The sequence below is a fragment of the Hirundo rustica genome, chromosome 6 (genome assembly GCF_015227805.2).
Source record: "Hirundo rustica isolate bHirRus1 chromosome 6, bHirRus1.pri.v3, whole genome shotgun sequence".
Classification (NCBI taxonomy): domain Eukaryota; kingdom Metazoa; phylum Chordata; class Aves; order Passeriformes; family Hirundinidae; genus Hirundo; species Hirundo rustica.
This window is the reverse complement of record NC_053455.1, coordinates 34529111-34556673: the sequence shown is the minus strand read 5'-3', so window position 1 is coordinate 34556673 and position 27563 is coordinate 34529111. Positions and strand designations below refer to the sequence as shown.

At 38.1% G+C, this 27563-nt stretch overlaps 1 protein-coding gene across 6 annotated transcripts in view; it reads right to left on the bottom strand.

Annotated features, from left to right (window-relative positions):
• MEIS2 (Meis homeobox 2) overlaps nucleotides 1-27563 on the bottom strand; it is a 174796-nt gene that overhangs the window by 122517 nt on the left and 24716 nt on the right. For 3 of the 6 annotated variants that reach the window (XM_040066605.2, XM_040066609.2, XM_040066606.1), the window contains exon 8: nucleotides 9979-10080. The exons of the other annotated variants lie outside the window; for them this stretch is intronic. In XM_040066605.2, the coding sequence (XP_039922539.1) occupies nucleotides 9979-10080 (102 nt within the window). The remainder of the gene's footprint in view (nucleotides 1-9978; nucleotides 10081-27563) is intronic. 6 annotated transcript variants of the gene reach the window in all.

Sequence of the window (27563 nt, the reverse complement as noted above, 5' to 3'; positions counted from 1 at the left end):
GGAGGAGATGTTTAATGAACCAAATACAGAAGCCAAAAAATATCATTAATTGCCAAGACACTACCACAGTTTGGGGGCCTTTTATTTGTTAGATCAGGCACATACCGCTTCTCATTATATAAGAATGCTGATACAAATATGTAAAAATTAGAAAACCGTGTCTCTCCAAATACTAATTTTGCGTTTCACACATGCATATATCATTAATTCAATTATAATTGTGTGCTTGACATAGTGCAGTAGCTCTTTTTCAATTATGGGATTCAATGTGGGAAAACCTGCCACAAGAAAACCCATTTACTGTAAATGCACCCCTACAACCATTCTGAATATGTACGTATAAGTAATCAAGTTAAATGTTCTGTAGTCTATATATTCAGGGCCCTCTGCAGAGGTGGCAGTAACCATGTCACCGTTCAGTGCACATAACACACTGTCAGACGAGCCCCTCCCCGTAACCATCACCTCCCAGCACACATGCACACGCACTCACAAACACGTACACCTAGTGTGACCCTGCATACAGCATTTGCATGACATGAAAACTTCTACATCTCTGCATCAGTGATTATTATCATTAAAAAAAAAAGATGCACATCAAGGTAGAGCTCTCACTTAATCAGAACTTTCCATCAACATCCTTCTCTTCTGTGCTTTTCCCTGGCATTAATTGTGCATTAGCAAAAATCATTTACTTTTAACAGTCATAGTTATTTTTTCTTGCCCTCCAGCAAAAATGCCTTGAAAGCCTGCCTGGAGGGCATCTAAATTATGTATCTGAAAAACTCTTCTGGCAAGGCATTGCAGGACCCCTACTTTCTTAAAATTCATACGAGCACGTCTTCCTGTTTTTGGGAAGGCATCAATCAAGAGCAGCAATATATGCCATATTCCTACATTAATATTTGAACTAATAACTTTAAAAAAAGGAAAGAAACAAGATCCGACTTGTGGCATAATCAAATGCAAAATAAATGAAGAATACTGGGACAGCACTGAGACTTTATAGATTGCTGTGTTTTCCTTACACATCATTAGCCCGGAGCCACACGAAAGAGGAAAACAGAGAAGTGGAGAGTTTATGCTCCCTGCTGGTGTTTAAGAAGCCGAGGTCCTGGAAGGACATCTGGGAATTGTGCTGAGACGGTGGTTTTTGTAATTTAAGAATAGACATTCATTAGCAGTAAATGCCATAAATCCCATGCTAAGTAAAAACCTTGTCCAAGAAAGCCTAAAACAATAAACTCTGTGCTCAATGTAGCCTGAGCTAGACGCTCCATAGCTTCCTGAGGAATGCTATAGATTCACGAGCTAATTCCTATAGCCTCGTCTACATCTGTAGGGCTACTAAATGAACTACATTGCTGCTACATACAGTCCATTTGCTTCAAAACTTTCATTTCAGCTCCATCTTCCCTCCCATGCCAGATCACCCTTCTTGTACTGTGTCCCCTCTGAAAAACCAACCCTTTTGGACTGGAGAGACAGAAAAAGCCACAGCGAAGAGCTGGCAGATTAATTTTATTGACATTTCCATTTTCACTGCAATGTGATACCCTCCATCACATGGAAGAGATGACCCTCACTATTTACAGACTGACAGGCCACTTCATTACAACCACCCTGCCCCAAGGCAGAGCAGCTCCTTTCCATCTGCCCAAACACCAGAGCAAGACCCTGAAGTCGCTGCTCTCTTTCTCATGCCTTCTTTTTTTTTTTTTTTTTTTTTTTCTATTAATAATAGAGAAAGGAGAGTCAAATCACAGTAAACTAGTCAAAGAGATTATGGATGCTCTAAACACTGTAATCAACTGTTTGCTTTTGCAATAAATTGGTTACTTAGAAAGCACTCCTTTCTGCTGATTTCTTCCCCCCCGTATATTCCACCCTACCCCTCTCTCACAGACACGTGTGTGCGCACACACGCACACACACTTTCCACTATGCCAAGGAACTGCTGCAAGGCAAATTCTCACAAACACTAATGGCTTCTGACTGCTCCTTGGCAACCCCAGCATTTTAACCTGGGTGGATATGCTCTCCAAAATACAGACACTGGAGCTATCTCATCAGCTGTTCATGTGACACAGATGGAGAGTGGCTATTAGGAGCCAGGCAATGGGCCTTGGGGATCTGAGGTGCTGTACTGTAGCCTCAGGCAATTTTGAAAAGCAGTACCCAGAGATGGGGGAAAAATCCCTACTGAAAGTGCAAGTTTGAAGTCAGTCAGTCTGTTTGTCTATCTGTCGGGTGGATAAAGATATCTTTGTCTATGTAAAAGTAATGTGTGTATGCACAGGATATGTGGAGCTGTAAAACTTCTGCGCTGCACCATCCTTTCAAACCACAGAAACACCAGTTCACTCTCTGCATGGATAAATTCCTGTCTGTTTGTATATACTCTCCTATTTGTGAGCATCCTCAGCAGAAGCTCCTGCATGCTGTATCACTGTTTGTACTTTTTGATGCAGTTATTAATATCCCAGTTTAAAAAAGCCAATAGCAGCCCAAGAAAGAAAAGTTCAGCTAAAGCTCTCCTTGCCTTCCCATCCTAAACAGCAGTTAAAATCATAAGAGTCAGTGCTTCCCTAATCTGTTCTATAACCTCAAGAAAGGAAATTCAAATATTGTAACTCCAAATGATATCAGAAGAAAAATACAGCAAGATTTGTTCCTCCTGGTGTACAATAGGCCCAGTCCTGTTAATCTATATTGTCATATCTTTAATAGGGCTACAACTGCTCATATTAGTAGATGCAGTTTCTAGTGAGAAGAAATCATAGAAAAAGTTCTTAACTGTCTTTTCCAAGATGGAATTATTTACTTCTGGTCCTAGTTTTCTTTAACCAAATAAGTGTCAGCTATATAAAATAAAGAAAAATAAAATTTCAAAAGCAAAATAAAATGAACAGGTATGAAAATCACTCTATGGCAGACTGGATTAACTATATTTTTCATTACTGTATGAAGGAATCAAAACTTATATAATTTAAATCATCATTACAAGAGATTCTGCTTATATGAACTACTCACATTCTGGTTTAGATGGTAATGTGTAAGAAGAGAAGAGTCAAATCCTAAATTCTATGGAAATGACAATTATACAAGCATAGTCACCCAAACTTTCTGGAGAATAAATTAAGGTTTGGATTTTGGTCCACTGTCACTCTCTTTCACACAGAACCAGAAAAATTAAGGGTGATTTTCTCCTGCTTTCCATACTGTTCACTCATTTATTCTTGTGCAAAGAGCACGCATGGTTGCAAAACCCTATCAGTGCTGTAGGAAAGTGGAGAATTCTTAAGTGGCACACTCTTTGTGGAGGTGTCAATGACTATGTAGGATTCGAGCCAGTAGAGAATTAGGCATTTTACCCAGCTTGTTTAAGATTATAGCAATGCTATGTAACAGTCTCAATGACCCCTGTAAAGATGGAGAGAGTTTACAAGAAACCTTGCAAACAGACCCACCTGGGGTTACTTAAAGACCTCCTCTTTTAGGGGAAGAGTTTGTGGAGGGCACTGAAGACGCAAGTCTTCTTTATGCAGAGGGAAGTTGGGCTTCCACACTGGCACTGTGTTCATGCACTCTTAGTATATGCTGGGGGTTTCCTTCCACAAGATAAATTCCTTTGCATTGAAAGCAAATGAGACTACCTCTTCCTTTAAAAATATCAAATAAGTAGTTATAGTGGGATTTCCATTGCACCGTAATTCCAACTTGCTGCAAGCTGACTTCCTTGGGCAGATAAGCTTGCAAAGCTCAGTGTTGACATAGCCCAGGACTCTTTGAGAAACAGACTAGTCCAAAAAAGCCTGTCCAGCCTTATTGTATCAATTAATATTTCTTTGTTAGCCTTCCACGCTATCGGTATTATCTCAACCCTAGTCTTTGTTTGTGTTCTTCACAGAGTAAAAACCCAGCAGCAGAGGAAGCAAGATTAGAAGTTGCTCATCTTGTCTTTTTACCACTTGTGAACAGGATGAATAACAAATTCCCAATCTATCAAAATGATAACTGAAAAGGATGACCTGGTGAGGCCAAAACACAGAAGCCTGGTAACAGTCCAGATTCAAATTCTAGAAATAGTTTCTGTTACCATCATAGCAAGTAGAGCAGTTAAAAAAGTGAATTCTGGAAAAGTAAATTTCAGAACCCAGTATTTGAGTTTCTTTACCGTCAGAGGTCCCTTACAGCTTTAAGGTCTGTCACACTAAAGGAAAAGAGAGAACAGCAGGAGTATCTAAACTTGGGGGAAGACAAGACACTTCGCCATTTTTCTAAAAATAATGGATGCAATACGAAAAGCAAGTTAAAGGATTCTGAAAAGGAAAGCTGCAGTACACTATGCTGATCTAAAGTAAACTACTCCAATCTTCCAGTCAAATGTTTTGATGGAGTGGAATATGTAGATATAAATGCAAAACAAAGAGGAAAATCTGCACGTAGCCTACATTCACAATTTGCAATTATTTGTATGTGTCCATCTAGATACATAAATACTGTAAACCATTATTTATAAGGACATTCAGCTCAGTAATACAATCCATATCACCACCAGACAAAAATCTTAAAAATCTGGTTAATTATCACTTCCAAAAAGCTGGGGAGAGAAGTGTCTGAAGATGTTTTTGAAGATAAGATAGTCTGTGCTGAAGGAAAGAATAACAGAGAGGGAAGGTCAGCTCCAGAATCAAAGACCCTTCAGGAGAATCCTTATCTTCATTCCATCCTGTTAAAATTATCAGGCTTTTAGGCTTACAGCTCCAGTGGGTCACAGATCTTTGAATGAAGTCCTGGCTATGAATTGGTTTTTTTCTCTTCCTCTTAATGAGCTCTGTTCAAGGAAGTTGACTTCAGTCTCCTCACACCACAGAAGCCATACTTATCTCCTGCATTTCTTGCCCAGGGAAACTAAGTTAAGATAGGTTATGGCTGGCAAATATGGGACTTTGAAAACCACAAACAGTTCAGGTGGGAAACCCAGCTTAGAGCTGTGGCATCATTAGCAGTGCTCTGCCAGTACCTGTGCTAGTTTTGCTAAATTACTTTACTCCAGGAGGAAAGAAGCCATCAGAAGTTCTTCAGGGCCCTTACAGGCACACTGAGCCGCTGCCAAGCTGCATGATCACTTCTTCCTGGAGTGGAGTGTCCTCAAGTGAGCTGCTGTGATCAGACTACTGTGCTCTTTGCCCTGGTGTCTCTGAGACACAAACCACATATTTCATGGTTCTCTGTTCTATGTTTCAGTGAGCATCTTGAACAGAAAGAAAGGTTGGACTTCTCACTAAAGAGAACAGGAAAACTTCAGACATGGACCACTACTGTCTCACTTCCTACAGAAGATGTTATTCTTTTGCCCTTCTAGAAGCAGGAAGGCGATAAAGACCTAGCCTTCTCTCTTGCTGTTCTTTTGGAGGCTATTTTGCTTTCCAGAGTAAAACCCAGCAGTTCCACTGGGCTGATAATGTAAAGATGACATGCATGAATTTCACACACGGCATTAATAATTATTGCAAATTCAAATAGGAAGAAAATTTAAGATGCTATCAGACCCCACATATAAAGCTATCCTATGTAGTCTAATTACAACTGAGCATAGTTTGTCATTCAGGAGCAGGTCCCTATTGCCATCTGGCAATATGTGCTAAAGGCTTAAAGACTTGCATGGTATCTTGTATATAAAGTTTATTTACAAGAGACAGAATGAAAACTGTTTCTTTTCTGTTTCTGGATAGGCACCTCTCTAGAGCCTCTAATATATCTTATTTGTAAAAAGGAATTTGCAAATGTTTTATTATTTATTCAAAGAAGGAATGACATTTCAGCTCTTATTATAGCCATGCATGCTATAAAATCAGTGATCTAAGTATTTCAAAATTATTTTCAGAACTGTTAAGTTTCACATTTACCCTTTCATTATTTTTCTGTCCAAAAATAAAAAAAAAGACTGGCTTTCTTTGTGTCCTTACTTGTCTGTGTTTAGAGCTCATGTTTATTTGTAAAGTGAATTGAGAAATCTTAGAAATTCTGTCAAATGCCAAAAATGTATTTATCTAGCTTGTATAAGAGAAAACTAATAAACCACAGTTTAAATGTTTTATACGGCCAGGAGGTTCATGGTTTGTTCATTGCAATCCGACATTTCTTAACATCAGGTGAAAAAAATGTTCCAATGCAGACAAGGGGAACAATAGTAAAGCAACCTGCTAATTACTGATCTCTCTTACGTTCCTGCTGTGCTAAACTGTCCGGACATGTTGAAGTGAAATTTTTCTGTGATTTTCAAGTGACTAGTTCATGGCCCACTGCCGTGGAGTGCAGGAGAAGGGATGAAATGCTTTAGTTTACATGCAACATTTACTAACTGTGTGGGTTTTCCGACATTAAAGAGGGGACAGTGACCCATGCCACCTTTTTCACACTCAAAAGAGCACTGAAAAAACAGTCTTCATAGGCTTACCTCAGGCTTCCCTGGCCCTTAACACCCTCCCCCCAGGGTAGGAGCAGAAAGAGAAAAAAGAAGGGATTTTATGCTCCTTTCTCTTCAACTTTTCAGGCGGTATAAGCAGCATTTAGCAAATTCAGCCTCCAAATGGCTCCAAATGCTCTGAGCTGCAGGGGCTCATCCTTTGTTAGCCTCCCTCTATTTACACAGGATTTACGCAGGCTCTCCACTGAAGAGACCACATGTTTCTGACAGAAAGCACTTCCATTCACACTGCATCAGGCAACAGGATTGTAACCACTGCAGCTTCACGCTGACCCGAGATTAGGGATTTCAGCAACATTGAGATGGTAACAATCTGCTAACTAACGAAAATTATCCATGGAGAACTCTGCTGCATACTCCAGTTAAAACTACCACGGCTAGATAGATTAGGTTACTTAAAGGGGCAATTAAGAACTAGCTACTGTCAAGAATATGCATGTCCATCTACAAATAACATACACATAGAGAAAAATATCAGCAGGGAGAAAAAAAAAATAATAATAAAAAAATCAGACTGCAGCTTGGATTAAAACAATTTCACCCACTGGCTGAAGACATAAAGTGTAAAAACAGACAGATGGACACATATGTAAATGTGGCTGCATTTGTTTCTCTGGAACTGGCAAGTTAGTAATAACAGTATAGTTTAATAATTTATTTTCCATGGTATTTTCACACTGGTTAACTGGGCAGTGGCAATGCTTATGCGGAACTTCGGGAGCAGAATAACTCCTTCTATCTAATTGCTTCTGAGGCAAACAAACCGAACTAAGCGACCTCTCTTGCCTCTTCCTACAAGAACAGAATACTGGAACCTGATATCAGCCTGGGGATTTTGAAAATTTGGTATTTTTTAAAAAATCAATTTGGCCAGTCAGGATTTCTGCACTGAGATTTTTTTTCAGATCCAGAAATTAGTATTGTGTCAGGTTTTTTCAAAATGTATTGCACATACACAAGCACAACAAACGTTGTTGGTCGGAGCTTGTGATTTTTTTGCTCAATATTTTTTCATGGGGCAAAAGAAAATTGGATGGGAGCACTGGGCCAGAAAGGACCACACAGATCCAGTTTTTGATGAGTTTTATTTTGACATTTTAATTTGGCAAATTATTTTGCTTCTGAACCAAAATAATTCACTTCCATAATAGTAGCTACTACATGTATCTGATAACCACTTAAAAAGTACTCGGTATATTCTAAAGTTCTTCATAGTAAATCATAATAAAGCTCTTCTGGGCACTCAATGATTCATTTTTAGTGATCTCTCAAATGCCCTTACCCACAGTTAACACTCAGATTTTATTAAGGAAGAAAGCAGGGACAAATGTCCACTAAAGTCCCAGCTCTCAAATTCAACTCTGCTTGCGCTGCAGTACCTAAAGCTAAGGCTTTTTTAATGTTCTATTCACCTCCCCTGTGTGGCATTTCTGCTAACACAGAGTTCACAATCTTTCAGCCCCAAACACAGAAGGCTGCTATCTTCAAGACATCCGAGGAATGTGCCAGATACTATCATCTCCCCTGCAATACAAAGAACCAGAAAGAGGCAGAGACCAAAAGGAGACCGTGCTGATCAGGTTACTAAAGTCCAGAAAGTCTTTCCCAGAATGCTAAATGTTAATCTTTGAACCAGAAAATGTTATAATTAAGATCCTTGTAGTTGGAGGAAATGCTAGCTATAGAAGTCAAAGGTACAGCCATTTGAAGTTGTACTTTTTTGCACGTTTATCCTAATCTCGCACCCCACATGCTGGCACAACTCCCATCAAGCACTTTGTTCTATTCAAGCAAAATTATCATTAATGTCAGTGGCAGTTTTGCCTGAGTAAGAAGTGTAAGACCAGATCCATGTCTTGTTCACAGAGAATTGCAAGCATTGCACAATTCCGAAGGAGATACACTCATTAAAACGTGTGGTTTATGCTGATTTATAATGCTCTTCTGTTTAAAAATGAAACTCACATTGTACCTCACCAGGAAAAGTGTTCAACAGACTTTTTTTTTAGGTGGTTTTAACTTCAATTCCCACCCTCCCCACCTCTGTACAAGTTGGTAAGTGTACTCCCACTTTTTGGTATCTAGGCTGAAGGAAAGCATTATTAAAATAGGCTTAAGTATTCTGTATGCTTTGGTAATTACTTGGCAGTGTGAATGTAAATAGCTGTTATTCTGTTTAAATTTTTCATCCTACTAAACACTGTCACACAAAGTGTCCTTCCTTGTTCTGCAGTTTTAGTGGCATTCTTTTTAAATCTTTTTTTAATATATTTTTAGAGAAGTATTTTTGGCATTCTCATAGTAATTCTGTTAAGAATACCAGCTGCAGACGGGCTACAGCTGAGGCAACAATAACAAGTAATTAAAGAAATCAGGAGACAAAAAAAAATATTTTTCTTTTGCTGAAAGCACTTCTCCTTTAATAGAATATTTTCCTTTTTTAGTTCTGGGATAATGTTTTTTGTTTTCTCAATCAACTGTATAAAAGTAAGTACACATTAAAGAGCTACATTTTGTTCTAAATAACTTTTTTTATTTGATATCCTGTTGCTTTTGTCATTAGAATGATATCAAATGTGGGCAAAATAGCTAAGTTGAATTAAAAGTCTACCTGCAGTTGAAATGATTAAGTTCAATTGTACCTCATCAATATTTAACCTTTACTATTTTGCAGTTGTTTATATATAGCAGAATGTAAGAACTTAAAACTAGATGATGACTAATATCCTGCACCATTCTTCTTCATTAAATCATTAATGTAGTTTCTTTAAGAGCAAAAATGACTGATTTTCTAAAGGAAAATAGCAATCAGAGCATCTGATCTGTAATTTTCCTTAGAGCTGTTAAAAGTAGTTATGAACTGCGAGATATTTTAATGTCTTGCAGTTCCCCTTAGACACAACTGCTTGTTCAGGAGACAGCCCCTAAAATGATGCCCACTCGTACAGCAAGAGTCCATGTACTGTCCTCATTAGAAATCTCTTTTTTCAGAGCTATTTAGTTATTAAGAAAGTACTGCTTGAAATATTACATAAAGGTACACATGGATAAGATTATTTCATCGTTAAAAAGAAAAAAAAAGTTAGGACTACAAATGGAGCAGACAGTTATTCCTGAGAGACGTTAAGTTAAAAGCTTCAGTTACTGAAAAGGACACTTGTTAGGCCACAAGTCCAAAATGCACATTAGTCTATTTTAAGATGTATTAAAGAAAAAATGGAAGATGGCTAAATGCTTAAAAAAAAAAAAAAAAAAAAAAAAAAAAAAAAGTTTTAGTAGAAAGGTCTCAAAATGAACCATAAAAACTTCTTCTGGTGATAAAATGTATACAAATGTGTGTGTTACATAAAACAAATAAAAGTACTGTATCGATATGCATTCACAAACACTTGAACAGCATAAGAAGAGATGCTTGCTGTGAATGCATAGTTCAGAAAAAAATTTAAAAGCACAAAACGACTCCGAGCTTGGCAAGTCTTACATACCATAAGAGCTCCAACACCTATGCACAGTAGGGTGGATTAACCCGCTGGGTGCTGTGGACATATATGTGCACCTCCTCCTAAAGTGTTCATTTGGCTGGCAGTCTGGAAAATGCCAGAATGTGAAGGGTTATGTGGGAACACCGACAGTCTGCTCTTATAGGTTTAACTTAAAGCCCATACTTTAAATATAGGGTGTTATGTATTTGGAAACACAACTAATACTCTTTATAAGTGATATGCTACTTGGCACTCAAAACGAAGGACTCGATGAAGTCTTGCTCCCACTAGTGAATCATTCTCCAGATGACAACTTCGTGCTTTGGACCTGCCTGTATTTATTTTTGGGGATACCATTTTTCAGAAATCATTTCCTCCAAGAAGCCTTGTAAATGTAAACTGTAAACCATCTATAGCTTACGTGCTGTTCATACTGGATGCTTAAAAGTGGTTACTGGAAAAGCCTGAAATGTTTCTTTTCTTTGAAGTTCAGTAGGTAGACAAAAAGAGCAAGCATAAGGGAGCTAAAGCTCCTAGCTACTCCCTGACAGATATCTTTATATCAGAAAGGCAGACAAGCAATTTATTTTTTCCCGTTGTATAATTTTATTGATTTGTTCCATGATAATATGATTAAAAAGCAAGCAAAAAAGAAGGAATGGCTATGGTCACCTCTCTCTGCAGCCAAACTGCTCCATAAGATGCTTTGGGCTGCTTTAAGTGACTGAAAGTACTGACATACACATAATTCTGTAGAAGGAGGGGAAAAAGCTTTTTTACAAAAGTTTCAATGAAGAGGATTTAGAAAATATGGAAGCATAAGTATAGCAAAACCACAAGGTACTAAGTTGCTGTAACTTTTTTTTTTTTTTTTTTTTTTTTAAGTTCACAGCACAAAACTCAAAAACACAGACACCTACTCTGACACCTGATGCTTTGCTTCTTTGCTCAAAACCCGTAATTTCATTTCAGGTTTTTCACTGTCACAGAAAACATTACAAAACACAAATATGCAGTGCCTACAAAGTCTCCCTAGACTGATTTGTGTCCCTGAGCTCCTTCTAGGGCAGAGCCTCACAAGCTGGGTTCCAGAGAGCTTACATCACCACACTCCCTTCTTCAAAGGAGTTAGTGTTGCCTATATGTAGGGACCTCAAATGAAAAGCCTGGCAAGTTATGGGACTTCCTTTCCTTCAGGTTCAGATGGGTAAAATGGAGTTTCCCTCTGGACCTAGGTTCACCTAGCCAGTCAGTGAGCTGACCTGTCTGCCATAAGATCAGATATAAACCCCACCAATCAAGTAGCAGTCCAGACTAAATGTGCTGATTCAACAAATTTCCAGGTCTTGATCACACTAGGCAGGGGAGTCATTCTTCTCAGTGATAAAGTCACTGAATGCACTCTTGAGGAGATAAAAAATTAAGAAGTGGCTGACTTTGCACCATTTGAGTGAGTTATTCACCACTGACCCAGAACAACAGAATTGTCATGTTCTGACACCAGCTAGGAATGACTGTAGACATGGTCATCTCTGACTCCTTACTGCAAGTCTGTAAGGAGGAAACAGGAATAATTTCTGAGCTGGTTAGTGGCATCAGTCCAGAAAGTACAGTGTTTAAATGCATTATGCATTAGAGGAAACTTCACACAGTCTCTCTAGCTCTCTCTCCTTCTCCCCCTCCTCCTAAAAACTTGGTGAAATGATGCCAATGAGAGGGCTTGGTACTTAAAAAAAAAAAATAATTAAAAATAAAAAAAATCGGATCTCAGCAATTAAGATTTGCCTTAAAGACATAAACTGCCCCTTTGCAATTTTATAGTTAAGATATTTTTACCTGTGTTTTACTGTGTCAGCTTTTAAAACTTAACAGAGATTTATACTGCACATAAGAATTGAGATGCTGATAGCATTGAAGCATTATCTAACACAAGATATTTTATTCCCTATTTCTGTTATTGACTCTGAAAATTACCTTCAGTAAATTTTAAGAAAAAAAAAATTTTTTTAAACTGCTCAAATAAGCAAGGCACACAGCTTTCAATGAAAACTGCTTTGAAAGTAGTACTTAATATTGGTGGTGGCTCTTACTTATGCAAATATTATATATTACTTCTTTTAAATACAAACATGCCAACACACTCCTGTGCACATTTGAGCATTACATTTTTTCAAGTCTGAGCATGGCTATTGTTTTTGCTAATTCTTCATTTCTAAATGTGTATCATAAAGAGAACATCCTGAAATACTGTTAGAAGGCAGGTTCTTGGACATAATAGTTGTGATGAAAACAGATATACGAGGACATCTTATTTCTTTTCTCCTTCAGCTAAATAGCAGGATTTCAATTTTTGTGACTAGAAGCAAAAGCAAGTCTTAGCACTGCAATTTCAGTAAAGAGACCAGACAGTTTTTTGTATTTGTGGCTGACCAAAATCCTGAAGTATGGAACAGTATTATTATCCCATCTCTATCTTCCTGCAGCATATGTAAGAATTTGTTCTGAGAGACCAGGGAAAAATTTAGGTTTCCTCTTTCTACCTTTGATGACCTCAATGAAAAAAACACTTTCTGGACCTCACTTCCCCTGCTGCACATGCTTTGTTTCTGGTTTGGGGGGTTACACACACGGAGCAAGCCAGCTTTCCCAGAAAGAAATGTTGCGAGGGACAGAGTTCTGCCTGTGCTGCTGGTCTCTCTGCAGTCAGGACACTTACATGAGCACCAGTCCTCACATTTGGACGGAGAGTACTCAGAGAACAGGAAAGAATTACCACATGGAGTGCAGGTCTAGGACCATTTTTCTGAAATGAACACCAGCATTGACAATTCAGTTATGAAGCACTAACAAAACCCCCTTTTCAACCCTGTTTATTTCTTGCAAAACAGATTCACCTGGGCAATGGCAAGGAAAGAAAAGTTATATCAAGGAAATGAGACAGTTATCCTTTTCTCCTTGACCGTGTTGCTTTCTGGTACTGGTGGTGGCATCTCTTATATGTGATTAAGGTTCAGTAAATTATGCAAGCCTGGGCCCTGGTTGTTGATGGTTCACATATTGTACATCCCTAGCAGCACCATCCCATCTATTACTGTGGAATTAGTTGACAATACTACTAGTTGAACAAAAAAAAAAAAAAAAAAAACCAAAAAAACAAAACCAAAAAAAACCCCCAAACTAATTGGTCCCTGAGGACAGCTAGGTGCTTTGGAAGTCCTTTTAACAAAAAGAAAAAAAAATTATCTCCCACAGTGATTTTCCAGCCTTCCTATACTCCATCCTGCACATAGGGACTTCTAAATTACATACTATAATTGACATCAAATATCTGTCCCATCAGTGAATATCTTTATTAGCATCAAAATCACTCACAACTAGTGTTCCTCAATGTTATTAAACAGAACTTGTTCTAGGTGTTGCCTTACTAATTAGTCAGGATGAGCCCGAGGAAGAAAATCTGGGTCATGTTAAATTAATTGGAATGAGCATGAAAATTAGCAGAGCAAACTGCATCAATTTTCTATAGAGAGCCTTTCTTCATGTTGAGAATAAAAATGGATATTATGAGGCATTAACCAAACTGCCTTCTGTGACTGCCAAGAGGTGTGTTACAGTAGCCCAAAAATATCATGCTCACAGATTTTCAGAAGTTAATGAGACATTTCCAGGAATGGTAAATACATGGTATTAAAATGGGTGTGCCTCTTATGGGAAAATGCCAAGTCATTTCATGTTTATTCAGGCATAACAAGCTCCTCAAAATGAGCATAATTTAAGAGGTGAATAGTGCAAAGAGGGCTAACATTCAACTAATTTTCCTTAAGAAAGAAAAGATTAAATTGAACAAAAAATGAATTAAGAGGTTTACAAATCAACAAGTCAACCATCAGATTGCAGCCTCTGCTCAGTATATTCTCATCAGCCCCTGCCATGAAGTTTTCAAAAAATGTCCCGAAGGCAGGGAACAAAGCGAGCAGAACTGATTACAGCCACACTCACCGCCTTGCTGTCTAAACTCTGTTTGGCTTCCTAATGAGCTCACTAAAAACCTAATTCATCTCCCATAACCCTTCTCAGCCCTCCTTGAAATTCACCATTATGGAAATTACAGATGAAACATTTACAGGCTGTGTTCAAATTACTGCTTCTTCAACAGGCAGGTCCCTGACCCTCACAATGAACACAATAGAGGTATGTCCGGCATGAAACCACTTGAGCCGCAGCCTATAGAATAAAGAGGCTCAGGAAGGTTAAGACTTTTTCTCATGGTGACAATGATTTACACATTAATGCTTTCAGTTCCATGAATATGGGAATTTTGTGGGTTTGACAGTATATCAAATACAAATTGTAATTCAGGAGGGGAGAAATGAGTTGTACTGATGACAAATAGCTGAAATAGGCTAATGTGAATTCCCAGCCTGTTCATGAGGAAACTCCCTCAGTTCCTCATTACATGAAGTCAAAATGATCCTCACGGCACCTAGCCTGTAACTGGAAGATTACTGAATTGATGGATCCTTAGTTTAAAATGCAGCTGTTTTATTCTGCTTTAGTAATTAATTCTTTTTCCAATACCATATTGATTAAGCGTAGACCCTGATAAAGTTCAAACTGAGAAGAATCTCTAGTGACTTCCTTAGTTGCTCCAGAGACTCAATGAAAACTTCCTACAATTCCACCTGCCTCCTCAGAGTGCTGATCCAATGAACAGAACAGTTTTTTTCTCATAAATTAGTTAGGCCATGTGGAGCTGTATTAGCTGATCGTTGCTTTTGTCTCTCTACTTGCTGACTTGCTTTTCACTTTTGCTGTCCTTTGTGCTGTCACACACAAAGTCGGAGTGCAGCTGCCATGCTGAACCCAAACCAAGGTAAAGAACAATTCGTACAAACTACATTTTTTTCCCCCACTTGATACAGCTGCAACTCCCCGAGCAGCATTGCACTCAATAAGGCCTCCTGGGATCCAACTAGCAGAGAAATCTGTGCTGAAGCATGCAGTCGTTCTGTGGGACTAAAGAGTGTTGAGGGGAGGAGGGGGAGTAACCTGTTTTCTTCGAGACTGTTCCACCTTTTGGGATAGAATATTTGCTCCTTCATTTTTTAGCAGTCAAAGATCCATATATTATCTGTGTTTCCATCAAAACAAAACGAAACAACAACAAAAAAAAACCAACAACAACCTAAAATCCAAAGAACAAACAAGCCCAAACCCCACTCCTAAAACACTACAGACACTTGAGACAAGAAATCACCACTTCACCTATAACAAATGGGATCTGAGTTCTTGTTGACTAACAGTTAGGCCATGGCTGTCCATGGATAGCCACTGCAAACACAGCAGCAAATTACAAGAAACAGCAATGACCAACTCAATGCTGCTTTTCAGAGAGTCACCTGTGTCAGGGTGAATTCAACAGAGTACAATAACAGAAAGTTTCTTAGACTACAACCAGTAAAGTGATTTTTTTTTTTAATGAAAATGAGAAATACACTGGTCTGCAAATATTTCCAACACTTTAGGATCATTTTTTCTCCCCCAACCTACCTCAGCCCTTCTCCTTCCCTTTCCTACCATCTGAAAAACAAACAGCTGATACCTTCTGTGTCTGCACACTACAGTTTGTAACTTGGACCTGTGTGTCTGAAGGGTAACAAGCTGTTTAACTGGTTTTTACAAGCTGTAACAAGGTTTCCACAAGAGTGGTGCCAAACAATTTACAAAAGCAAAGGATCTTAAAGGGTGGCAGGCACATCAGATGTTGGCAATCCCTCTTCAGGTGCCTTACTAGATAATGAGGCTATTTAAAGGCTAAGGGATGTCATCCTAATTTCATACTGTCTGAGGCCCTGACCCTGAGGCCTCCGCCTTCCCACCAAGACAAAAGAAGCTGGTTTTCAACATTTCTTTGGGAGAATCTGCTCAGTTTGGGCTGGTCCAATTTCTATATGAAGAGCCGTGTAACCAGGCGGGTGCAAGGACGGCAGTGGGCCAGGACAGCCCCTGTGCGTGGTGGGCCAGGACAGATAACGGCATTCCCCACCTTCAGAGCATTCTTCCTTAGGGTGAAAGGTCACCCCTCACAGATGTCTCCAGCAGACACTCTGTTGTCAAAAGGTTGCATCATGCAATTCATGCAGTCGCGCCTGACAATGCACTGTTCTTATCCAGATACGTAAACACGTTGCACTTCTAAATAATTTCCTTGTTAAGGACAACTTGTTTTTCTCCCCCGAGTTTTGTTCAGCTATCGAAAAAAGTAAGGAACACTGCGAAAAAAACCCAGTCCGACTCCCCTTTGCCAATTCACAGCTTAAAAATTCTATTTTCATCTTCTGTCTGGCTATTCAGCACAAGAAGATGCATCTGGTTTATTCCCACAAAAGAGAAATAAAACCACCATTTCCCAAAATGTCTAACAGTAAAGCATATAGTTTAGAGCCAAAAAAAGAGCCCATATCTGGTGAAATGGAAGATTGTAAGCTTTTTGTCAGAAAACTTACCCAGCCAGAAAAATTCAATGAAGAAAATTTGTTTCAGCTTAATATAGCCTATTCCAATTTCTTTCATTTAAAAGTAACAAACAAACATGTACCCTGTGTGGACAAGTGCAAAAAGAAAAATTCTGTGTAGCCATATTTATTACAAATTCACATTTGCCTGTTGCGGAAAGTTTATTTCTCAGGAAACACTTCAGAAATAATAGACCTTGGTTCCTACAGTAGCTCAGATTTTTAATTTCCAGTGCCTCCAGATAGAGAGCATCACAAAGATTTCTTCTTTGTCGAGTACAGTTACTCTAAAGCAGTTTGAAGCTACCACACATAATACAACACAAGTAATTTCATTCTAGCATGGATTGAAACAAGCTTATCAGAATTGTTATCTGTTTATAAATTATATATTTAACAGTAAAGTAAGACAGACATGGCTGGAATGTTACACATGGGGAAAGACGATTAGAGATATGCCAAATTGCTCTACCTAATCCCAAGCAATAGAATCTTATGGGCACTGGGAATTTCTAGAAGAATTAATCATTATATGTTGTAAAAAGCTCAATTAAATATCCTTAGAAACCAAGCAGAGATTATTTCAGACCTGCCTGTGATCTGTAGTCCTCTCTGCTGCAGAATGTTTGCCTCTCTGAGCATCCCTTCTCTTCTCATTCCTTTAGATACTGAACCTATGGAAAGCACACTGAGAAAAAAAAAATCTTCGGTGCTTTCATGTCTCATATTTTATGCACTTGGCCATCTTGAATTAATGGGAGTCAATGAAGATGCACATTCTTAAAAGAGCTGCAACTTCATTGGTCTAATCTATGAACTTTAAAGACCTTCGTTTTATGAGCTTTCCTCAGGGTAGGTATTTCAGTGTTCGAAAAACAGGGTTATGGACTGTTAAGTTAAGCACATGTTCTGCATCAACATTTTAGTTTCAGCAGGTTATTTGGTGCCAAGTTTGCCAGTCAGTATCATCAATTCAAAATATGTGCTTGTTTGTTTTTAACAGGTGTTTTGAGAACAGCACAGGACAGGAGAAAAGCGGTGTTAATATATTCATTTGGTATTTATCCTTAATTCTGAAAATCCCCTTCCGTCTGAAACATGACAAAATTTCACCTCAGGTGTTTAAGACACATAGAGATGGAGCCGAAAAGGAGTGCAAATAAGTACTTCTGTTACTTCATCAGCCTGATGATCTGTGCAGTCATTTCTATTGAACATTTTTTCTCATCTAGTAATCACAGACCTGGGTTTACATATGGTATAACCCATCTATTTATAGAAAACTACCTTTTATTGTGCAACTGATGTTAGCTAGAGAAGAAAAAAGTAATACTAAAGCTAAAATCCCAGTACCCTTTAGATAATGAAACATAACCATGGACTTTCACTCAGTCTGTTCTTCTGAAAATCATTTGTTAGAGTTTGTGCCACAGGACAAAGAGGCAGAAGAAATTAAAACAGCCTAAAACCAAAATTGGCTTATCCACATCAGTCGTGCCACAGAACGAAAATAATAGCTTGCTCTTAAAACTGATTAACAGCAAAACATAACAATAAGATTTACACATGCACCACTGTCACATTTGTGGGTCAGTTGAGATGATGCATCACAATTTCACAAAATACACATACACAGATACACACTTCTTGCAGGTGTTATCTCAGACTTGGTCTGCTGAGAAGCCAAGTGAATCCCCACAGCGACATTTGAAGGTTTAAAAGCTCAAGTTTTTGTTTCTAAATGCCTATGAAAACATTGCCTATGCTCAGAGGCCTTTTAAAACAAAACCAAAGCTTTTAAAGCTTCAAAAGCGATCATGGGAATTTGCTCATCAGGAGGGAATCCTAAATGAAGGCCAAGATTCAGTGGATTCCCCCAGACATGAGAAAAGCCATAGCCTGTCTGCAATTCTACAGTTTCTTGTAACAGATGTGGGCTGATTCATGATAAACCTTTGTTCATGCTTTACATTAGACAAAATCAAATTTTAAAAGGTTTATGTCCCACTATTCTTTGTTATACTATTAACTCTCCCCCAAAAAAATAACCCACCCAAACCTACCAAAAAAAGAATACAACACTACCAAATATCACCCTTACAAATAAAACCCCTACCTTCATAGATACTTAATGCAACTATGAGTTCATCTCCCAAAGTCATTAAAACTTAATTTTTTTAAAAAAGGAGGAGGGGTGGAAGCCAAGCTTAGAATTTCTAACATTATAAACTTAAATACTTATAGGACAGGAAGGAAACTGTCTGTTGCTTTTTAATCTATGGGAGATGATTTAGAAAAGGCAATATTCTAAAGCTACGTTAAAGGCCTAAACTACTATGAAAAAGTTTTTATTTTTAAAAGCCAATGTTTTCTACCTATGACATTCTTAGGGAAAAAAAAAAAAAAAAAAGTTCCTGACTAACTAAAATTGTTTAAAGGACTCTTATAAAAAGGCAACTAGAAAGTAAAATCTGAATGGATCAAGTCTGCCAGTCCAGTCATTTAAAGCATAAGAAGCCTGGTGTAATGAAATCTCTCTTCTGAAAGTGTGAGACACAGCGTTTATTCAGTTTTAAGGTAAAGCACACAAGTAAAAAACCCATTATTTCACCTGAATGTAACGGCAACACTCCTGCCAACAGACCTTCTACCCTTTCTTTTGGATGTAATGATCTCATTTTGCTCACAGAAGTTACACCTTGGTCCATTAAGATAAGACAGGCAATGCAAGCTAACGAGCATGGAGAAGGCATAAGAGCAGACAATTTTATGTTGGGGTTTTTTTTACATTCAAAACCAGTATCCTTCTCAAATAATCTAAAATAAAATTAATCATGCTCTAACAAACAGCTGTTTGATGGAAGACTAGAAGAGAGGACCAATACACGGATCCTCCACTGGACATCTTGTCATGCGTGAGAATGTCCTGCTCATTACAGCCTCCGAACAGGATCCTTTACATCCAAGAGTACTACAGTGGAAAGCAAAGCAGGTCCAAGTGGATGGTTCGAGGGTTTGCCTCAGCTGCAGGGTGCTCTTTGCATAGTTTACAAATTACATGCTCAGTCTCTTAAGAATAACTGAACCTTACAAGGAAATTCTCTAAGGAAGCATGTAAAATGTTTACATGTGAATAAACAAGGAAAAAAATACCCACACACCTACTAAGAACATGAGCAGCTCCAATGAGCTCGCGTAAGACAGTCATGAAAGTATGAGAAACAAACTCAAATCCGTACTCACTCATTATATGAAGACAAAACATACAGAGCTTTGGTTTGGTTGCATTTTTTAAAAATATTATTATTTTTGTTTTGTTTTTCTTTGTTTTTTTGGGGGGGGGGTTTGTTGTTGTTGTTTTGCCGCACAGGCATGCTAAGATTGAATCAATTCTGCCTTCAGATGTACAGACTGTGCTCCCACCAACTCCCACTGAAGTCAGAAATTGACCTATTGTGTACTTTACATTCACATCCATGAAGTCAGTAAGAATGCAGAAAATTGCTTTAGAAAGATGTAAAATTCTTTACTAGTTCTAAAATAAAAGGACAGCTTATTTCTTTTAAACAAACCAGATTGATAGCCATTTGGAAGAGCTTAAAGGAGGGTTAATTGGCATACAGTAAACCTGAATTCTGACAGTGTGGACTAAAATGACATTCTCTTTGGTGGTCTTAGGACTGTAGGATTAGTTTACAAGAAAGTAGAGAGGGGTTTGAAACCAAACCCTGAATGTCCGTGATGAATTACCAGATTAGAAAGGCCTGCCCAAATTCAGATTCAGAAGGGAAAACAAAATAACAAAAAAAGGGGCAAATCTGTAGCTAAGGCTGAGTTATAGATTAATAGCTTGAATGAAAGATCGCTAAAAACAACAAAAAAAAAATCAATAAAGCCCTTCTTTCATAAAACCTTGCTCATACACAGAACTTTATCCAAAACTATGCTCAGAGCTGGGAATATGAACTGCTAATAACATTTAACTCAGGGAAATAATTAGGATAGCCAATTCACAAATAAATGAAAGTGTTTCATCTATCAATGCATATATGAACTACAGAAAATTTTCTTGAAATAGATAAGGTAGGATGAGTTTCATTTTTCTGAGAGAAGAAAGGAGGAAACAGGAGCATATAGAATGTAAGATATACAGTATCAACTATGTCTAAAGTAAGTTTGTGAACTTGAAAGAATTTCCCTTAAAACTGAAAGACTGTCCCTTTAAACTGAAATAAAATAGTAAAATCTGTAAGTAATTAAAATCTAAGAAATATTCTGCACTAATATGAAGGTCTTTAGTTGTCTTTTTCACTGGAAAATTTCATTGTTACTTCTCTCTTGGATGAAGTATGAGCACTGCAGTAATTTTTTTCTTTTTAAGGTCCTTTCACAAGCAAAGAACAGAACATACAGAATTGTAAGTCACATGGGACGTTAGCACAGATCAGCCTATTTCCCTAAAATGAAAGACATCTATATGCATGAAGCATTTTGGTAACCTCTAAATCAAAACTTAATTTTGTAATACTATGAACTTATGGAATTTACCTTTTTACACAACATGGATAAAAGACTGCTGACTAAATATGCCTATTAAATGAAGTAATAATTAAGTTTAACACTTTACATCTAGAAATATGTGTCTAAATTTACCACTGAAAAAAAAAAAAAATGAACCAGAAATATTTTCTTACTCCAATACGTTTTCACATTGTGACAGATGTTTTGCACAAAATATGCTAAGTGTCTGAATACACAAAATGAATCTTAAGTGCATGAACTCAGAAGCACATGAAATCTAATCAAAAGTCTAATAAGCTAAAGTAAAAAAAAACTTTAGGTAAAATATTTGTAGTTTTTGATTAGAGCAAAAGTGTCGATCAAAAACAAATTCTACAAAGGCTGAGGTGGTCAATATTAACCCCACTTTGAGCCTCTTGATTTCAATAACAGGACTTGCAATATATAGAGTAACACAACGTAATAGCCTTTGACAGACTGAGGTCCTACTTCAGCTGCTGTAGGCCCTTCTGAAAATGGAAAGTCTATCCTAAAATATACATAGGAGTTTTAGTCCTTTGCCATTTCTTGCCTAAAAAATATTTGCCATCTCCATAATGCTAATTGTTACATTAAAATTTTTTAAAATGTCAGATTATAGTTTGGATTTATCTTGATACTGACAAATAAAAATTATAGGTATTAATGAAGAAATAATGTAAAGGTGACAGCCTTTGGCTGTAGAGAACACACACAGCTCTAATAATTTTCTCGAGGCAGAGAGCTGACAGTTACACTCATTGGGTTTTACATGTTCTACGGCCTGAGTATTTTTCATTCAAAACAGCTCTATTAACAATCTGAGAGCAGAGAAAAACAAGAAAAAAGAATCCTGCTATGGAAACTGATATCCTCCTTTCTTACTTTTTGCAATAATTTTCTTTATATAAAACATTAGCAAAGTAAAATAATGTTTGGGCATGAGGTGGATGCACAGCATACATGGTTGTTTGAAACAAGGGAATTATGTACCCAGCTGAATGAAAGTCCATGAACACCAAGCGACATAATCAAGTCAAATTATTGTTGTCTCAATGAAACACTTGGGATACTGTTTGAGCACCAGGACCCCAATACCCCAATATGTTAGGTACTGTACAAATAAATCAAATACACCACAAGGAGGACAACCCCTCTCTCTCTCTCTTTTAACTGGCAGAAGCCCAGTGTACCTCCATTGATTTCAGATGTATTAGGAAGGAGGGGTCTGATCCAAAGCTCGCTGAAGTCAACCAAAGTCTCTTTCTGTTGATTTAACAGGCTTTGGATTAGTCCCTAAATAAGAACAGATTTTGGCTCAGCTAAAGGATTTCACTTAAGCCCTCTGCTTGTTCAAGCATCTAGTAGGAGCTAAGAGAACACTGCGGTCCTTCTGAGTAGGAGGCTGTGCTCATTCCAAACTATCCCCTTTAACAGATGTACAGGGTCAGGAGTCCCACGAAATGGAGAACCATCAGTAAGTGGTAAATCTGAGGTGCGAGGAATTAGGAAGGAAGCTTCAAGCTGAAAATTTTTGATTTGTGCTATTTGTGCAATGTTCCATTCTCTTTAGGCAGGAGTGTAAAATTAGAGAGGGAGTTCATGTGAGTTTCCCAATTTTACGCTCGTAAATTATTTAAAACCTTAGCACCAAGTCCCGCAATAAAATTACATGTGCACTTGCCATATTCCCTCTGCTGAACTCCCTGTGAATGAGGGCTGCCTTTAGTCAAGGTATGGCCAACTGGCAGCTGTATGTGGAGAAGCCCAAGGAAAATTTAAACATGTGTAATTGCTTAAACAAGTGTCGTCATAGTAAGCTGGTGGGCATAACACAAGATTATAGGGAAAAGTGCACTCTTTACTTATTTAAGAATTAAATGCCAAGGTTGTCAAAAAATTTCATGGTACAAATCACATATTAATGGAGAATTTGCTGAATTCCCCTGTCTCGCTTTCATGGCTGCTCCACCAATCCTTGTCAGTTATAGCAAATGCTTTGTTTACACAAGAAAATAGAAGACCCCAATCCTAGCCTGTGCATGAGGAATGTATAGTGCCAAGGGTGTACAAAGGTAACCATCCATAAAATAATTTGAGCTCATTCCATGAGTTAGGAGGCCAGCAGTTTAGGACAGCACTCAGTGCAAGTTTGAGCATCTGGAGTTAGCAATGGACTTCAGCCTCAGAGCAGCTGGGAAGTCAGTGAAGCAGGGGGAAACCACTTTGTCTTGCTCTTTCCTGGGCTCACTGCCCCGGCTGTAGGTAAGAATAGGGTCACCAGGGCCATTGTGCCAACTCTGCCACCAGACAATTTCCCTGCATTAGCTCCTTATGCCAGGGTAAAGCTAGCTTCACAAATAATCCAAAAGCAGACAGGCTATGGGGCTGTCACTTATAAACCACCCATATGTATCAGTAGAAAACAAAGAATCATTTACTTTGTCTAGCTCCACACCTACCTGAATTAATATATTGAGTACAATCAAACAGAAGCAATCAAATGCCTTTAAGTGGCATTTACAGCAAAGCTTTAATCTCTCCAACAGAGAAATTCTCAAAACTGATGGCATTTCAAGAAATTAACTGAACCGAAAGCACAAATTAAATTTTCTCTGAAGTTCAATTTAACATATAAAAACTACCAGAGGAAAAAAATTATTCAAAACTTTGTCATGAAAATATAAAAGACCCAGCATTTATTAACATTTCTCCTCTAGAACCTATGATGAAATTTTATTCCAAAATATGTAAGGAAGTATTAGAACTTTATGGCTGTCTTTTTGTAGATCCTTAGATGTCTTAATGGCAGTAGTTCCTATGGAAATTATAAAAAAACCTAATAGTTTTTGGGGGGGGGTTGGTTTTTGGGGGGGGTTTGTGTGTGTGCGTGTCTGTGTGTGTGTATTTGTTTTTTAAGATAGGAAAATCATGCTCTGCTTTCATTCATTTGGATGAATTTGACCCAAACTTTGCATATCTGAAAGCAGGAACGCCCCTGCTCTTGCTACTGATTCCATGCAAGAAGGATCAAGATCCTGTGGGAATAATGCCTTTTTTCCCTCTCCTCTGAGAAGGAAAAGCTGCTTTTAACTGACTCACACTGCCTTCCTTCAAACCTTCTCTGGACAGTCCTCCACTGATTCATGAACGAAAAGATGGACCTTTCATGAGTACTGTAACTGTGATCAAGACATCTAGTTGATGCACTTTAAAATACTATTCTTAGTTTCTGTAGAAAGCCAAGCTACCAAATCTAGATTGGTGTGCTTAAGACTAGAGGTAGTAATAAACAACTGTAAAACAGTAACACAAAAAGGTTATCAATTCCCCCTCAAATGGATAAGATGTATTCCATAATTAACAAAAAACACCTAAATAGGAGGCAGACTATTCATGATACTGCTGCCATCTCCGATGCCCTGAGCTTTTATTCTTAGCCACCACTGCCTTTGCATCTGCTGAAAACTCCCAGGCAACAAAGCAGGGGGTATACTACATCTTCTCATGCCAGGATGAGAAAAATCAATGTCCATGTTTAAAAGACAGAGCTATTGATGTGCAAGGTCACTAAGCATCACAACCTGCGCTATAGCTCCAGAGTAGTAAGGAATTCCAAAAGAAGAAGAAAAAAAAAAACCAAAAAAACACAAAAACCAAAAAAACAGTGCATTTTATAATCTTGTTTAAAACCAACATTACCCTTGAGTCCCTAGGAGCTGAATATGAACACAGAATCCAAGTTTTCCTTGGTCTGCAATTGCTGTCCTTGTTCAAGGGGAGAGAAACAAAACCACTAAACAAGTAATACCCATATACAGTGATACAAAGATTTTTCAAACTTTGGAAACACCACTTTAGAATTTTCATCTTTATGGAAATGTCACTAAAGAAGTGGTGATGTGATCCATGCCGTCCTTTTTTTACTACTTCATAAGCCTTGCTCATTAAAAATAAAGTTATAAGACAAAGTTTAAAAACCAGGCTATTTCGTTCACGTTTTCACCTTTGTGGAAAAAAGAGGAAGTCTTTCTAAATAATATAAAAAATTACAAATGCAGTATATCCAGAGCTTATTTTATGAAATTCCAGGAGGCCAAGAGAAGAACACACTTGAATTTTCTACATGAACATGCCTCCCTGGAATATCAGAGCAGTCCACAACAACAGATGACCATTTCATACAATTCATGGAACTCTAGTGCCCATTGCACACATTGGGAAGAAACGTGTCAGAGAGGGCACATAATTTACACAAGATCCCCTCAGACTCCGTTCTGCAGTTAGTTGCTCCTGGGTAAACAGACACACCTTTACCTCATGAGAAGCTGAGGAGCTACAGGGGAGCCCACCAAAATAACAGATATCTTCTCAGTGACCATACTTATTATTTGGATAATGGCTGCGGGTAGTGGGATAGCTAAGGCGGCCGTCACTGTTTCCCTGCATTATCCTACCTTTACGACTACACTGCTTTTTTACAGATGACATTTTTTACAACTCCAGAAAGTTGCAAGTCCAAATTTCTACATGTGTTTTCAGGTGTACTTTGTTATTCTTGTAAACATTTTTAAGCACTCCTTTACATTTACTCTATGCACAAAGACTTTCACAAACCGGTAGAAACCACTGGTTAAAATGGCAATCGTTTACTTGAAGATTATATCCTAAACTTATAGACACTCATCTGATTTTAAAAATCCTCAGCTTATCAAGACTTACATGTAGATGGTCTGATTTTTTTAGTGAATGAGAAACCTATCTGGATTATACAATAACTTAAGTAAATAGAAAAGTAGAAAATAGAAGAAATTACTCACTTTAGCCTACATGAATCTTCCTGCAACTTCAGCTCCAACTTTAACAACCTGTAGTACCTGTTACTAGTATTTATACTAAGAAAGTATATTTAGACACCAGATTTAGGTTTATTCATACCCTGCAATCAGTTACTTAAATGAGACATGATTTTATAAATGAAAATCAACATTTTACAGTAATTCAAAATCAGAATGGTTTGAAAATTCAGAACTGTAAACAAATGCATCAAGTCTCATTAAGAGTCAGATAAACACAGCTGTCAAATCTTCTTCACCTGTCCTACTTCCCTTGCTATACAGATATAAAAGCTGCTCAGAAGCTGAAAGAATCACCGAGTGGTTACCACTTCTCAGGCAAAAAGACAAGGCATTAAGACAAAAGACCAGCGTACTACAATGTGTGGTGCCACAATGCAGTGTTTGATGCTCTAGAGGGCCTTCAACAACTACTGTACAGCAAAAAAATCAATCGAAAATCAGCATGATAACAGAGCATGAGTTGCCCTGTAGTAGCCTTAAGCCCCACAAGGCTACTGGGGTCCCTTTCATTGACCAGGCTGCCCTGAGCTGGGTGAGCCTGCCCTCCTGCTCCAAGCACTCTGCATAGGTCGGAACCTCTTACCCATGGCTTTCACCTTCATTCTGGTTCTGCTAGGGGTGGAGCTAATTTTCTCCACAGCAGCTATTATGGGGCCGTGTTTTTGATTTGTGCTGGGAACAATGTTGATAACACAGGGGTTGGGTTTTTCTGTTGCTGAGTAGCACTTGCCCAGTATCACCAGCATAGACACTGGAGTGCACAAGATCTTGGGAGGACACACACCTGGGATAAGTGACCCCAGCTGACCGAGGATATCCTCACACCATATGGTGTACTGCTCAGCATATAGAGCTGTGGAAAAGAGAAAGGGAAGATGCCCAGAGTGAGGTAATTGTTGCCCCAAGGCACTCTTGTATATGATGGAGCCCTGCTTCCCTTGAAATGGCTGAACACCTGTCTGCTGAGGGGAAATAGTCAATGAATTCCTTGTTTACTTTACCTATTACATTGTTTTTATCTCAACCCATGAGTTTTTTCACTTTTACCCTTCAGATTCTCTCCCCATCTCACTGGCAGGGGGGAATGGGCAAGTGATTGTGTGGGGCTGAGCTTCCAGCTGGGGCTAAACTACAACCACCTTGCACAGTAAGGGAAACTGACAGTGGTTCTTTTAAACTTTTGAAAGTGGAATTTTATTTTTCTTGGCATAGATTTGAAGGCTTTCAGTTCTCCCTTTTTTTTTTTTTTCTTAAATAAATATTTCCTCTAAGTAAACCTACTGATTTTGCGCTGTAAACACCCTCAGCATTAAACAGATCCCCCCCATCCTATGGCTGAAGTTACAGAGGTGAGTCCTCTGCCATGTTTAACAAAGTACAACCCTAGATGTACAAGAGAAAGAAATACCGTTCAATTCCATGCAAATTGTTATGCATGCAACAAAATGGGCCTACAAATATTTCACTCATATGGTAGGTTTAATTTCAATATTTCTTTAATTACTTTCCAACAATGTCTGGTTTCTGTTGAATTTACGCTAGTACTTGGCATTTGATGCAACCCCAAAAAGATAAGATACATATGTCCCCTCTTCACAGTCTTGGCATTTTTACCTTAACTTAGGCATTGAAGGGATTGGTTTGAAAAATTACCTTGCTGATTAGATGGGTATTC